Below are 14,834 nucleotides of genomic sequence, written 5' to 3'. Positions count from 1 at the left end.
ATCCATCCAGGCACCCTTCCAAAAACAATGCCTCTTGCCACACCTTCTCCTCAATCAACGAAAGTGACATTTACAAAATCCTTTCATCATTAAACCCATCTAATCACTTCACTGACCCTCTATCTCCATCTATATTCAAAGAGATCAAAACCTTCATTCTCCCCTATGGTCTAAGATAGTAAATGCCTTGCTACATCAAAACACTATCCCTGATTGCCTAAAAGCAGGACAAGTAACCCCCGCTTAAAAAAGGCAGACTGCTCTGATCCTAATAACTTTCAGCCCATCTCCAACATCCCTACTCTTGTGAACTCCTTAGAAAAATGTGCCTATATCCAACTCTACAACCACATAGACAACTTTTAACTCCTTTTAACTCCTTGACCAACACCAATCAGTTTTCCGTCAAGGTCACAGCACTGAATCTGCACTTACTCATTTTGTGGATGACATAGTAACACTGGATCACTGGATCTAAATGAATCATCCCTCATGCTACTTTTCAAATTTATGGCTGCCTTTGACAGTTAATCACGATAGACTACTGAAACTATTGGAACAAAGGATGGGCTTATTAGTGGTCGTATTGCAATGGTTTTCCTCATTCCTCTAAAACAGATCTCAGAGAGTCCAAATTAATCCATCTCTGTCTAAGCCCCATGCGATCACTCTTGGCTTATCACAGGGATCTGCTCTCTCACCCATTCTCTTCAATCTATTCCTGGAACCCCTGGCAAACCACTTAAAATCCGCTGCCATCCACTGTAATATGTACACTGACTGACTGGCTCACAGATAACCATCTCAAACTCACTACTGCAAAACCGGAATTCTTTCTCATCTCACCGCCGAATAACATCCCCAAGATCGATCTTTGGTTGAAACCTCTTGCAGCCCTCAACTACTCTCCTCACATCATACACTCTGCTAGATCCTTGGGTATTACATTAGACAAACATCTGAATATGCAGGATCACATTAGCGCAGTCACTAAAGGAGCGAATTGGCAGCTGAGCATTCTGCGGAAACTTAAACCCTACCTTCCACATGAAGACCTAAAACAAGCGGTCTAAACTCTTGTATTGCCCAGACTGGATTATGGTAGTGCCCCTCTATGTGGCTTACCTCGATACAAGTTGGCCTCTCTAAGAGCCTCCCTCATCACGGCAGCCATACTTGTCTCCGGAACAAAAATCCCTGAACTGGCGACTGTATGAAGCAAGAATTCAACAAATAATTGCATGCATGACTCATAAAGTGCTACACATCAATACCTCCAGATATCAGGCCCAAAAGCTAAACAGTGAGGGGGCTGCAGACCTTTGCGAAGTGCGCACACCCTGCTTCTGAAACCAAGTGAACCCATAAAAAGAAAACAGGCGCCAGCGCGTTCTCGGTGGTCGCACCTAAGATATGGAATTCTCTACCACCGGAAGTTTGTCTAATCTCTTCTACCACCGCCTTCAAAAAAAGAAGCAAATTCTTTTCTGCTGACTAAGTTTTTACCCTATGACAATATATTTATGCTCATTAAAATGTAACCATACTAACTACTCTTTATGATGCTTGACCATCTTATTGCTTACTATTATTGAAATCAAGCTTTTAACTCTATTTACTCTGCCTCTCGTCATGTAAAGTGTTCCAATACCCGCAAGGGTCATGTTCGCGCGATGCAACACTATAAATAAAAATAAATAAATATACATTTTTATATACATTTCTCAGAGTTCTGAGCTGTTTTAGGTGTGGTGAGGGTGCTAGCCTCCATCGTCTCTCTGCAAATCGGAGTCTGCTTCTTTCTTCATTTTGGTGACCGTTCTACCAGGGTTGTGTTCATTTGTTTTTAATCCTTTTTTGTTAGGGGATGGGGTGCTACCGTCTCCATTTTTCCATTTTGTCATTCATAGTTCTGTTGTGTTCCATGAGTTTGTGAGCATCGGAAATGCTTTCCTGGGGTTGAAGTTTTCTTTGGCATAGATCATACAGATCATCTCTATTCTTATTTCTAGTATCCCTGACCCACAGTCTAGGTCTAACCTCTTATCTTGTTGACTTTGCTACAGGAGCTGAGATGTGGAATGAGATGCTGTGAATCACATGCCGTTATGGAGTCTATGCATAGAGCTTCTGCCATGGCGATAAGGGTTAGTGATGTTCCTTTGCTGTGTGTTCGACCTGTGCATGTTTTTTTTAAAGAGTTATATATATCGCAATCTTGACCCAGATCGGGTATCAGAGCGTTTTACATAGCACCAGTTGCATTACATGAGGACAGGTTTTTTTTATTTTTCATTCTTATTAGGCACAGGAAGATTAAATGATTTGCCCAGAATCGCAGTATGTTCAGCGTCATTGCAGAGACTCAAACCCAGTTCCACAGATACAAGATTGACCGCCCTAGCCGTTGGGCCAACTCCTCTCCCCTGATTGCATGATTGCACCAGATTATGGTCTTTGAAAAAAGATTTAGTGCAGTCACATGTGGGTCCTTAATTTAATTGCAATTTAGGTTGAAGTCACCTAGAAAGATTGTGTTCGGGTGCCTTAAGGTCTGTACTGTGATTGTTAATTGCTCACGAGGGTCTGTTTGTCTCCAGGAGGGTGGTAGATAATATGTAATTTGGTCAGGGAATAAATCCCCCTAACCCATGAGGACTTCAACTCCCATATGTTCACAGGAGGATATCTTCTTCATTTGGAATCGTTTGATTTGTAAGGCTGATCTGTGAATGCACGCAGCCCACACGACCCCAACTTGGTTGTAGTGTGTGGTCCAGTCTAATGATGTTGTAGTTAGGTGGAACTAAGATATCCGATAGTGGTGTGGAAGAGTTATTTAGTCAGGTCACTGTTAGGATTGTTGTGTCTAGCAGGGATGTATTGTTTGAGGCCAAGGGCAACAAGTTTTCATTTGAATTTTGTCCTTGGGACAAGTAGGCCCAACCCCCTCCAGCACAAACCCTTTGGCTGCCAGTTTGCATTACCACATTATGGATCAGGGAAGGGCACTGTCTGCAGTTAAGGTAATATTTTTGTCCATATATTAATGCTGTTCAAGCTTGTATTTATGGTTCATTAAATAAAAGCATTTATTATTAGGGCTAGAGTAAATGTTGTAAGCTCCAACTGCACTACTTACCGTGGTTCCACTATAGGAACGTCTGCTCACGTTTTCAAAGTTTGGCAATATGAGGCTATGTATAATGCTCCCAGAATGCTCCTATTTGATGCAAATATTTGCAGAAAATCGAAAGCAAGATTGATGATTCTCTGCTTTCAAAATAAAATGTTCATAAATAAATGAAAGCAAAAAAAAATCGCTAAACTACTATAACATTTCAGATACCATTTCTTTGCAGCTGCAGCATCATTTAGTAACATGTGTTGATGCACGCTAGTATTTCCCAAAACTATTCATTATGGGAAATCATTGTAACCAGTTTCAGTAAGATTATGAGAAACAAAAATAAACAAGCATCGGCAAAGCCAGTAGGTCTGAAATTGGTGATCAGCTTTTTAGTTTTAGCAATATGCAAATTGTTTTGGCATGGTTTTTGTAAAACCTTATTGGTGTGAGAACTGCCAGGCCCTCACCATTATAAAAAACATTGGCAAAAGCAACAATTGTTTTTGGTCTCAAATAACATGTTCTGCCACAGTAGTTATTGGCATTGAGCAAAACTACTGTGTGCCAATATGCTCCTTGTGAAAGAGCAGAATGCTGTCACTCACAGTGAAGCCAGCCGATACAGAGAGAGACAACATTTTAATAAACACAAAACGTCATGGTCAACGCCAGACCAAATTAGGCAACCAATTATTAAAGAAAGTCTAAAAAGTGCACACAGAGTATATGTCCTTGCATTAAGTGCAGCTATACCGCTTTCGAGGATTCCCAAGAATTTACAGAACTAGTACAAGAAATAGTACTCCTCGAAAATATTTGTGAACTGCATTTTGGCATGAGCAAATATGCATGTGTATCTTAGCTCATGCGAAGATCTGAGCTTTGCAAGTTAACTTTCCCTCCAACCACTCTTTTTCCCAACTCTGTAAGAAAGTTTACATCTGCCATTGTAAGGAGTACATTTCCAACATTTCTCAGTATGGGAAAAGATCAGAGAAGAGTTGTTGAAAACCTTAAAACAGCAACTTAGTAGGTTTGCACAGACACAAAAGGGCATTCTAACACTGGAACTATTGTGTACCACTACCTTCAGCCCCAGTATGTAGATCTGCGGAAATGTGGCAACATAAGGGGATTGCAAGTATTCAAACACTATCATGGTATGCGCCCTGGCATAATCAGAGAGGCTATATCAGAGCTCTTATATATGGAGATTACTGCCATAATTTGTCACCACACTTCATAGCACTAAAGGGACAAGTGGATTTGGTTACAGGACAAGTAGATTTCTGAAGCAACCTTCTACAAGGACAAGTAGATATTTTATTAAATTCCACACCGCTGGTCTTGGATTATGTGACGGGATGGGGTTGGCTATGTCTGTGGCATATTTAGCTGCTGATTGCAGTTGTGCAGTAAGCTCTTCAGTGTCTTTTTAGGCTCTCTTTTTCTATCTTGATTACCTGGGATGAAGGTGATCTGTCTTACTTTTGAGAGGGTCATAGTAGAAGCTATGATTTGTTGCTCCAGAGAAGTATTTACAGCTATAGTGTGTATTTTATAAGTTGTTTGTGTGGTGAGAGCAAGTTATGTAACATTGGCAAAGGTCATCAATGTCCACCTCTAACATCTGGTTTGTTGTCCTGTTGAGGCGTATAGTTGTGTTTGGCAAAGGCATAGAGATCCATCTAGGTGTGCTTGATACTGTGTGTTTGTGGTGGTTGGAGATCTATGCGGTCTCCTAGTTTCCTCATTCGTAGTTATTTCAACCATCTGCTTAAGGTTTGCCATGATATTCCAAAATTCTTGTCTATTGTCGACTCTAAGTTGTTAACACATGCTTGCCCGGGAGAAGTAGCCTTGTTTGTGGTGCTGGGAAGGGGAGACTCTTATGAGGGTGTGCGTGCCTGCGCTTTGAGAGATTACTTGCCTGGTTTGGGGAGTTGTGCGAAGAGGTATACCGCACAGTGAGAGGGAGGAAGTTTTGATCAGACACTTGATTAGCTTACTGATGATTTCTGATGTGCACAAAACTTAATCAGAATTTCTATCTTTACACCTCCTCAATCTAGTGTTCCAGTGTTCTCAAGCTTTCTATCTCAAAAATGCCTAGAGCCCTCTCATTGCTCTCATCCATCTCTCAAAATGAACTCAGACTGTGGATGTCTGTATTAGCTAATAAATGTTATTCCTTTGTTACAGTTTACATTCTTAAACAATCTCTGGTTTTAAATCCACAGGTGATTGAAGAGTGGGCATAGAAGACAAAATGGTAGTCAGTAATAAGCAAATAATTGAAAACTATTAAAGGACTGATGCTAAAGATGTAAAGTTGCTTCAGAGCTCCAACAAGAGGAAAGTATCCAGGAAAAAGATGTGGTGAGGAACTTGGATTAGAGTAAAATAAAGAATGTGAAAGCAGTTTCTCTAAATAGATTTCCTACTGCTCTAATGGTATATGAAGAATGCCCTGGAGATGCTAATCCAGGGCAGGAAGACCATCTGTCTGAACCAGAGAGGACAAGCATCAGTCTAAAGTTCTAATCGATCCAAGAGAAGATAACACACACCAAACAAGTGGGACTTGAACAGTTGTTAACAGACCTCAGCAAATGGAACACCTGAGCACCATATCCAGTGAATTGCTTTTAAATCAAAAACAAATATCTGTTTGTCACTTATAGTGTAAACGAAGCTGCTTAAAAGACAGGTAGTCAGGTTAGGACTAAGATACCTGTTAGTTACGAACTAGTGATGTGGGTATATCTGGGACCAAGGGAAGGACCTATTGCTTGTAGTCCGGGTCCACATGTTCACTATCATTCTTGCCCATTAGATGAGACCTCGGGTACTTTTTACCCGGCAAGACCTGCAAAATCCATAACATCCTCATTGTAGTCTTATATACAGACAAAGACATCCGTAAGAAGGGTGACACGAAAAAATGTGCTGCTACTGATACACAATAGTATTCTGAATGTTCATGCCAAAACATTATTGAATGTGTACCTAGCTTTGAAATACTGAACACCAACCAAAGACCTGATCAGTGCTTCATTTACTCAAAAATAAGTATGAGAAAAAGGTCAGAGAATCCACAGGGATGTAATGAAGAGGTAATAATCCCATGAGAGGCTTCCCCATAAGTACCAGGGGCTGCTGATATTAAGGTTGTAGGGTGAATTAAGTTGCCTACAGAGGATGTCCAAGTGTTAAGTTCAACAAGTGCAGCACATTTGAGTGGGTGATGCCAAACACATGCTGAATAAGATTTAGTATTGTCTTATGGTGTGTCTGCTAGAAAAATCTCAACTTGGAGATATTAACTTCAGAAAGAAATCTTATCTCATAATGGAATGTATACAAGACAAAACTGAACTTGGAGATATTAGCACCAAAAAGAAGTCTCATGCATGCTCTGAATGTAAGAAGAGCTTTAGTTGTCAATCCAGACTCAGTCAGCATGAGAACATTCACACTGGGGAAAAACTTCATAAGTGCTCTGAATGCCTGAAACACTTCACTTACAAACAACATCTGACTCGACATGTGAGAACTCACACCGGGGAAAAACCTCATAAGTGCTCTGAATGCCACAAAGGTTTCCTATCTAAATTCAGACTTACTGAACATGAGAGAACACACACTGGAGAGAAACCTTATCAGTGCACTGAATGTCACAAAAGGTTCACTCAAAAATCCCTTCTCAGTCGACATGAGAGAACTCACAATGGAGAGAAACCTTATCAGTGCTCTGAATGCCTAAATAGTTACCAATGTAAAGCAGATCTCACTCAACATGAGAGAACGCATACTGGGCAAAAACCTCATAAGTGCTCTGAATGCCTGAAACGCTTCACTTGCAAACATAATCTGACTCGACATGTGAGAACTCACACCGGGGAAAAACCTCATAAGTGCTCTGAATGCTACAAAGGTTTCCGATGTAAATCCAGCCTTACTCGACATGAGAGAATACATACTGGAGAAAAACCTTTTCATTGCTCTGAATGTCTGAGACGCTTCAATTGTAAATCCCTTCTCAGTCGACATGAGAGAACTCACACTGGAGAGAAACCTTATCAGTGCCCTGAATGTCACAAAAGGTTCGCTCAAAAAGCCGATCTCCGTAAACATGAGCGCACTCACACTGGACAGAAACCGCATCAGTGCTCTGAATGCCTAAATAGTTACCAATGTAAATCAGATCTCACTCTACATGAGAGAACGCATACTGGGCAAAAACCTCATAAGTGCTCTGCATGCCAGAAAACCTTCAGTCGGAAAACCATTCTCACCCGGCATGAGTTAACCCATACTGGGCAGAAATCCCATCAGTGCTCTGAATGCCCAAAAAACTTTAGTCGTAAATACATTCTCACTCAACATGAGAGAACTCACACCGGAGAGAAACCATATCACTGCTCTGAATGTCAGAAAAGCTATTGGCTGAAAACTGGTCTTATTTTGCATGAGAAAACTCACACTGGGGAGAAACCATATCAGTGCTCTGAATGCCACAAAAACTTTAAGGAAAGAGCTAGTCTCACTCACCATGAACAAACACATACTGGGCAAAAACCTTATCAGTGCTCTGAATGCCTAAAAAAGTTCAGTTATAAAACCAGTCTTATTGTACATCAGAGAACTCACACTGGGGAAAAACCTTATCAGTGCCTTGAATGCCAGAAACGCTTCAGTTATAAATCCAGTCTAACTTCACATGAGAGAACTCACACTTGGGAAACACCCATGCTCGGAATGCCAGAAAATCTTCAGTGTGAAAAGTCATCTTACTGTTCATGAGAGAACACACAATGGGGGAAGAACCTTAAACATATACCCTTTGCCAGAAGCACTTTTCATATCCATTGCAGTGGTTGTAAACGATCTATACTAAGAGCAAAACTGGTTTACTTCCAATCTCAAAAAGCTGATGCCGATAATTCCTCAAATAGGTCTTTGGTTCTACCAAGCACAGTTCACAGGCCCCTCTTCTAAGTTTCATGGGTTACCTTTGCAACAGCTTTGAGAATGATTTGATGCTTTCCTTTTCCCCTCCAAGGGGACAGTCCATTCCTAAGATTAATTCATGTCACGTCTTATACACAGATCAAACATTTAAACATATATTCCTATCTTTCCCACGTTGAAGACACCTGCGGAAAAAGGTACCCAATTGGCCTCCATTCCCACATCTTATAGAAAATAGAAAGATACTCTACTATCCCTCTTAAAGTGTAGACACCCACTCGTTAGAGGTGCCCCCACCCATGACCCTTTCCTCCTAGCCCCTTTGCCTTTTTTTTGCATATTCTGCCACATCCGTATGATAAATAGCCATTAGACGAGCGAGCCATTGTTGCACCGATGGTGCTGAGAGGTCTTGCCATGCCTTAGCCAAGCTTAGCCAAAAATCTGTCATTACAATAAATACAAATGCCTGTGCCTGGCTAGGGATTGATTCATATCTAATCCCCAGTAATATAAATTGCGGGCTCTGTACTATACTTAGTCCCAGTCCTCCCTCCAGGAACTCAGTAATGTCCCCAATGAGGCCACCTTGGGCTGGGCAGGTTGCAAACAGCGTATCAAATGCGCCCCGTATGAATGGCATCGGGAACAGTGCTTGTTTCTGGTTCCACCCCATTTAGCTATTTTCCCCAGAGTGTAGTACAACTTGTAATCTGTTTTAAAATGCTGTTACAGGTTAAAGAAGGACAGAATGCTTATCAAAATGCGATTACGTGTGTGACGACTTTTGGCACAGAATCCAATGATTTCAGAAAAATTGTTCTTAAGAACTGGCATTTGATAAGAAAGGTTGACTCACAATTAGAGAAACCGCGTTTTGCATTCAAACGTGGGGGAAATCTTAGAGATCATCTAGTTAGGGCATACAGTGAACCTAAAACTACAGCGTTACAGGATATGTGGGGCCTTATGCCAGTGGTGGATCATTACCCATGTGGGCACTGCCGCCTGTTCTACCACTTTAGTGGTAAAATCATGCATTCTGAACGATAAGCAATAGGTGTTGAAACATCATTCTAACTGTTTGTCGAGAAATGTAATATACTGTATCCAATGCCCGTGCCTATTATTTTACATTGGGAAAACTGCACAAGAGGTGAAAAAACTCATAATACAACATCAAACACGAATACGATGCAAAGGAACAACTGCACCTCTTGTAGAGCACTACTTGCTTATGTCTCATGTTCCAACAGATATGCAATGGTTTGTACTAGAGATTGTTAAGGGTTCTAGACGGTGACGCAATGTTGATCCCCTACTCACACTGAAGGAAAACATATGGATCTGGTCTGCTAAGACTGTAGAGAAGGGACTCAATTCTTTTTTGGAGTGATATACTCTGGCAACACTGTATCACTAGATTTTTGTGATATTTTTGCGAGGCATTTGCTGCTGTGATGTACTGAAGAACTTTATCCTGTCTGGTCTGCGTTGGATTTTTAACGAAACAGATGGTCCTGTGGTTTCTTATGTTCTGAGAACTGTGGGCTTCTCATTTACGATCCAAGTATTGTCACAACATATTTAGTTTTGGTTGAATCGAGCCACTGACTAATTGATATCCTAAATGCTGATCTGTCCTTAAGGGGGATGGCTTATTCTCCCGTTGTATTTTACTGATTATGTAATCCATTACTTTTCACTGTCCCGATTCTCTGCACTTATGAGTGCAATGCTTCAGTCATCTGCCGTAATAGTCTATTAATACTTCCAAGATGGCGGTCACGCCACGCCGTCTCTCACGTAAACAGGGTTAAAGTTCAGCGTGAGGCTGGCGGTTTCAAACGGACTTGGAGATTGATTCTTCATGCATAATACGAAATGTGAGTACAATATTAGTTGTCTGGTTTGTAAGAGAGTATATGGATAGATGAAGTCGGCAGTGATTAGATTAGTTTGATTTTTCTTTTCTTCCATTTTTACAGCTACAAAATGGTTGTTGTTGACACAGGTAAGAGTGACTGCTCTGTTGGCCTTTGATTGATTTTGGCTTCCTATGATGAAATGAGTTACAATTCTGAATTTTAATATTGACCTTATTCTTTGCTTTAGAGACATGTTTGAGAAGGCAGGATGGAAATGCAATTGGATATATAGAGTAAGGATTCTATGTTGCTGTGTTGGTCACAGGTTTGTGCACTATGGGCACATTGAGTGTTTTCAATTGGTTTTCTTTCCCACACATATTGGTGTAGTTTTAGTTGTAGTATCTTGAGGCTTGTCTTTCTGATTAGGCATGCTTGATGGGTCAGTCACTGAAATTGGACTGCGGAGTGAGCAGACAATACTTTTAGACCCAGGGGATATTCATGGTTGTGTATATCGTTTTTATTCTGTGGTTGGAATGGTTGGATACTAAGCAACGCTGTGTCCTGAGGATGGTCTTATGGATCTGTATGACCTACTAAAGACCGAAACGTCGACTTCCTTACACCCGTTTTGTATGTTGATTTTCTGACACCTGTTTTGTATATATTTGTCAAAACTATAAAAAGGTTTCTGATTGAAAAATACCTGTGAACTGTGAGTTAGCTATGTTTACAAGAGGGTGTTACACTAAGAAAACTGTGAAATAGATTTACTAGTGACAGTGTTGCTAGGTAGTCGATTGATTTAAATTCATTCTATAAATACAACTTTTTAGGTCTCGCCCTGGCGAAAGCGCGCGAAGCACGCACCCACACACAGGCACACATAGACACATAGATACACAGACACACACACACACACGCAGACACACGCGCACACACACAAACACACACACACACCCGCCCCCCATCACCGGGCTCTTTCTGCTACAGGCTCCAAAAACGCGGGGCTCCCTCAGCTCACGGGAGCCCCGGACACTGCCACGCGCTCCATGCCCCAGACAAAGTTGGCCGCACGCATGTGCAGTGCGTAAGGACTGCGTGTGTGTTCCCGTGAGGTCGCCCGCTTTCGCTTCAGGTAAACCTGTGGTGGGCGTCCCTTGTTTGTCCTGTTTGCTGAAAAGAATGGCAGACTGGCAAGAAATGAGCGCTTATCTTCTGCACCAAGGTACAGGCACAGGTAAGCTGCCTTTAACGTATAACTTGTTATGTAACTTGTGCTTGTGTAAAGCATTCCCTCGCTTTTGTTTTCTCTTGCTGTGGTGAGCTCTTCCTGTGCTCATAGTCAGTGCCTAGAAGTGCTCCATGTTATTGGCTGGGAGAGGATGGGTCATTACAGAGCTGCTGATTTTGGAACTAGTCAATCAGACGAGTCCAGGCGCCGGCTCAGCACCCTGTGATTCCAGGCAAATCGCTTCACCTTCCCCTGTTCACAATATGAATGCGTCCCTTTGTTATGTAACTGTTGCTCGTGTAAAACGCTCCCTTGAGTTTGTTTTCTCTTGCTGTGGTGAGTGCTGCCTGTGCTCAGACTCAGTGCCTAGAAGCCCTTTTTGGCTGGGAGTGGATGGGTAATTACAGAGTTTCTGAATTTGAACTAGGCAATCAGACTCGAGTCACGAACTAAAGGAGTTCTGAGCATAGCCCTTCCCAGACCTTCAAGGCTGAGACGGAACCCACCAATCAGAAGGGAAAACAGCAGCGCGTCATCACTCACCAGGTTGATCCTGGCTTCTATCCTTTTGTGTTCCCGTCTGATCCTTTTCGCAGTTCTTAAAAGCCTCTGTCACCTGTCCTGTCTGCAGACCACAACGAGGTATCTGCACAGGGGTGTCACCCCCTATCCCAGTTGTTTTTTTTGTTTTAATACCCCATTTATATGTACTGTATCAGCTTGTCACACCTCTGTGGCATAAGAACCTGCCTTTAAGTAATATCTTATTGTTTAAGAAAGCACCAGGCCTTCACAAGACTGTGAATAAACAGGACGTGTTCCTTTTGATGATGATAAAGACGCCCGACTCATGCCTCTCTTTTGTCCGAACAGTATGTTTTGACTCGCACTAAAACATCTAGTTTGAATATGTCCCTGTTGTGATACATTTCTTTGTTCATAGTTATGACTTGATTAAAAAGTGTAATAAGTATTTGAATACACCCGTATGGTACATTTATATAGATGTACTTGCAGAAAGGCAAAAATTAAGATTGTCTGTGCCAGATTTCGGGACTCTGAGAGGACGACTATTCCTGCTTGAACCTTCTCTTCCCACCACTTTATCTGTTTTTCTATATCCTCTGGCATGAGCTTATTCAACAACTGATAAAGTTTCCCAATGGGGGGGGGTTGCAAATCAAGACTCTAACAACCAGTTCAACCCTCAAAATGCCTTTGCTCCTCCTGCTTTTTTCAGTAACAAATCATGGAGCTGAAGATATTTTTAAAAACTTGTGATGCCCTAGGTTAAACCTGTGCAGTAGGGTCTTAAACAATTCATATGGGAGTCCTATAAAATTACCAGGTGATTAGAGTTTTTGTGTAATGCAGTTCAGCCAACCCAGCCCTACTTTCTTCCGGATCACGGCCCATATTTTGAACAAACAACGGAGGGTCTTAAATCATACTCTTTTATAGTATCCATACTAAAGATGCCTTCAAAGTACACCCCATTCCCCATCAGAAGCTTGTACGGGATTAGGACTTTGATAAGCCTCTCATTTTATCCCCAACAAAATAGACATCTGTTGCAGGGCAGTGGCCCAGTAGTAGATTGTTGTATTAGGTGAGCTCTCTCAGGGGGGTCAGATATTTTAGCACCATTATAGACCTAGTATAAGCCTAGAAAAAGCCCCATCAATATCCTTAAACCATTGGTTCCCTACTTCAAGAGGGATGGCCCTAAACAAGTAGAGTATTTTAGGGATCTTGATCAAATTGATTCTACCTATTAAAGACATTTGTAAGTTGTTTATTCTGCCAATTTCTACTCTTGTACTTTTTAGGGCTCGCCCCTTTTCTATTTCGCAGAAATAGAAGGGGTGAGGACTATTGCGGCCAAACCACTACTTTGGAAAAGGCACTCTACAAGCAGGGGGATTCGGCGGATTTTGGACAGTTCACGAGTCTCGTGACTCCTCGTGAACGAGCTTGCCCGAGCCTTCCCCCTGCCAGCAGCATTCCCATCAATCACCCTCTCACAGGCTTCCCAAGCACTGCCCTGCCCCCTGCACGGCCATATGTTGCAGAGCCATCTGTTCCCCTTGGATTCCCGTGAGTCGGCTGGCCGTGTCTCGTTTTTTTAAAAACTTTCACTCCTTTTCCCTCAACCATCTCCCCATATACTCTACTTATATGCCTCCTTCCTTCTTATTCCCTTCATCTTTATCCCCACACTATTCCTGCTTTTCCCTCTGCCCCTACTCATTCTACCTTTCTTCTCTCCTTTGCCTCTGCTCTCCTTTTCCCCTCCCTTTCTTCTGCTCCTCGCATCTCATCCTCTCTGTCGGTTATTTTTCTACTCCTTTCTGGTTATTTCCCTTTTCTTTGCTTTCTTCCCTATCCCTTCTTCATCTCTACCTTCTCTTGATTGAATCATCCACTTCTCGTTCTTTTCTTTCCCTCTCTTGTTGATATTGTGCATACTGCATTTTGTACACTTGTTGCCCATGCCGTCTCGCATATGTGCAGCTAGGAAGAGTTGCAGCTTGCAACTGTGGATTATCAGGTATGGTCGAGTAGTGCGATGGTATAGCACTAAGCTTATGGCAGCACGTCTGTTTCGGCAGGCACTCAGCGGGTGGTGAGAACTGTTGTTATCCCATAGCCGTGTAAATGGCAGCCGGCAATCACAGAGTGGTTTACACTTATGTACAACACCCCGTGGCCCTGTTTAATGAAGCTAGATTTTGAGGCTGATCAAAATGGGCAAATCGTATGAATGGGCCTAGCATAGTCAGAGGTGTTAGCTTGGGTGTCTTTACTTCAGGGAAGCAGTGCTCGATAGGGTTCCCCTGCTAAAATTGCCAGTGTCACCAGAGAGCCAGCAAAATCCATGGTGTGCTCGTTCTTGGCAAACAAGCAGATTTCAACCCTAGGGTCTTTGTTTGCAGTTTGCCGATTCGCAGCCTGCGCAACGCAGTTTGTGCAGTCCCTGCGTTCTTTCATATGGAGGAGCAAGGATCAGCGTCACAGCATGTTCTCTGCACAATCTGTGATGGGCTGCAGGGTTCCCCAGCCTAGGGCGATTAAGGAAGGGAAATGCCTGTCTGCAAACTGTCAATTAATAAAAAATAATCTGTGCACACGAGAGCGAAGCTTGCGCCCCTGCTTCCTGTGATATACTCGAATTCCTGTCTCACAGAAATGTGCATTTTAGTAAAAAAATAGCCGATGTAAGAAACGCTCAACTGTATATACTCATTTTAGCGTTAAAGACACAAGGTTAACTTTATTGTACACATCACATTGTATTTAAAGCGAAATAGGAACGAAGGGCCAGTGGAAGCTGCCAGCAGTGGACAGTTACAAGTTAAATGACAAGGAGCTTTACAAGAGCAAATGAAGGGCATTTGGTCTTTGCGCTCACTCGACAGAAATGTGCATTTTAGTTAAGAATCAGCTCTGTAAGAAACGGGCAACTTTACATACTCTTGTTAGCGTTTGGGGCACAAAGTGAACTGTATTCTACACATTACCCTGCATTTAAAACGAAATAAGAACAAAGGGCCAGTGTAAGCTGTGAGCGACGTGTTATTTTAAGCAGCGTTGGCATGTAGCACATAATATTTCTCTATTAGGC

At 42.1% G+C, this 14,834-nt stretch overlaps 1 protein-coding gene across 1 annotated transcript; it reads left to right on the top strand.

Annotated features, from left to right (window-relative positions):
* The first annotated feature begins 6,481 nt into the window (after positions 1-6,481).
* Positions 6,482-7,936, top strand: LOC147737958 (uncharacterized). Its single transcript, XM_086925005.1, has one exon. The coding sequence runs from the start codon at positions 6,482-6,484 to the stop codon at positions 7,934-7,936; it is 1,455 nt and encodes a 484-aa protein (XP_086781131.1).
* Positions 7,937-14,834: the final 6,898 nt, after the last annotated feature.

This window comes from Lissotriton vulgaris, chromosome 1_1 (genome assembly GCF_964263255.1).
Source record: "Lissotriton vulgaris chromosome 1_1, aLisVul1.2, whole genome shotgun sequence".
NCBI lineage: Eukaryota > Metazoa > Chordata > Amphibia > Caudata > Salamandridae > Lissotriton > Lissotriton vulgaris.
Note: the sequence above shows the minus strand (reverse complement) of the source record. Positions and strands in the feature narration are given on the sequence as shown.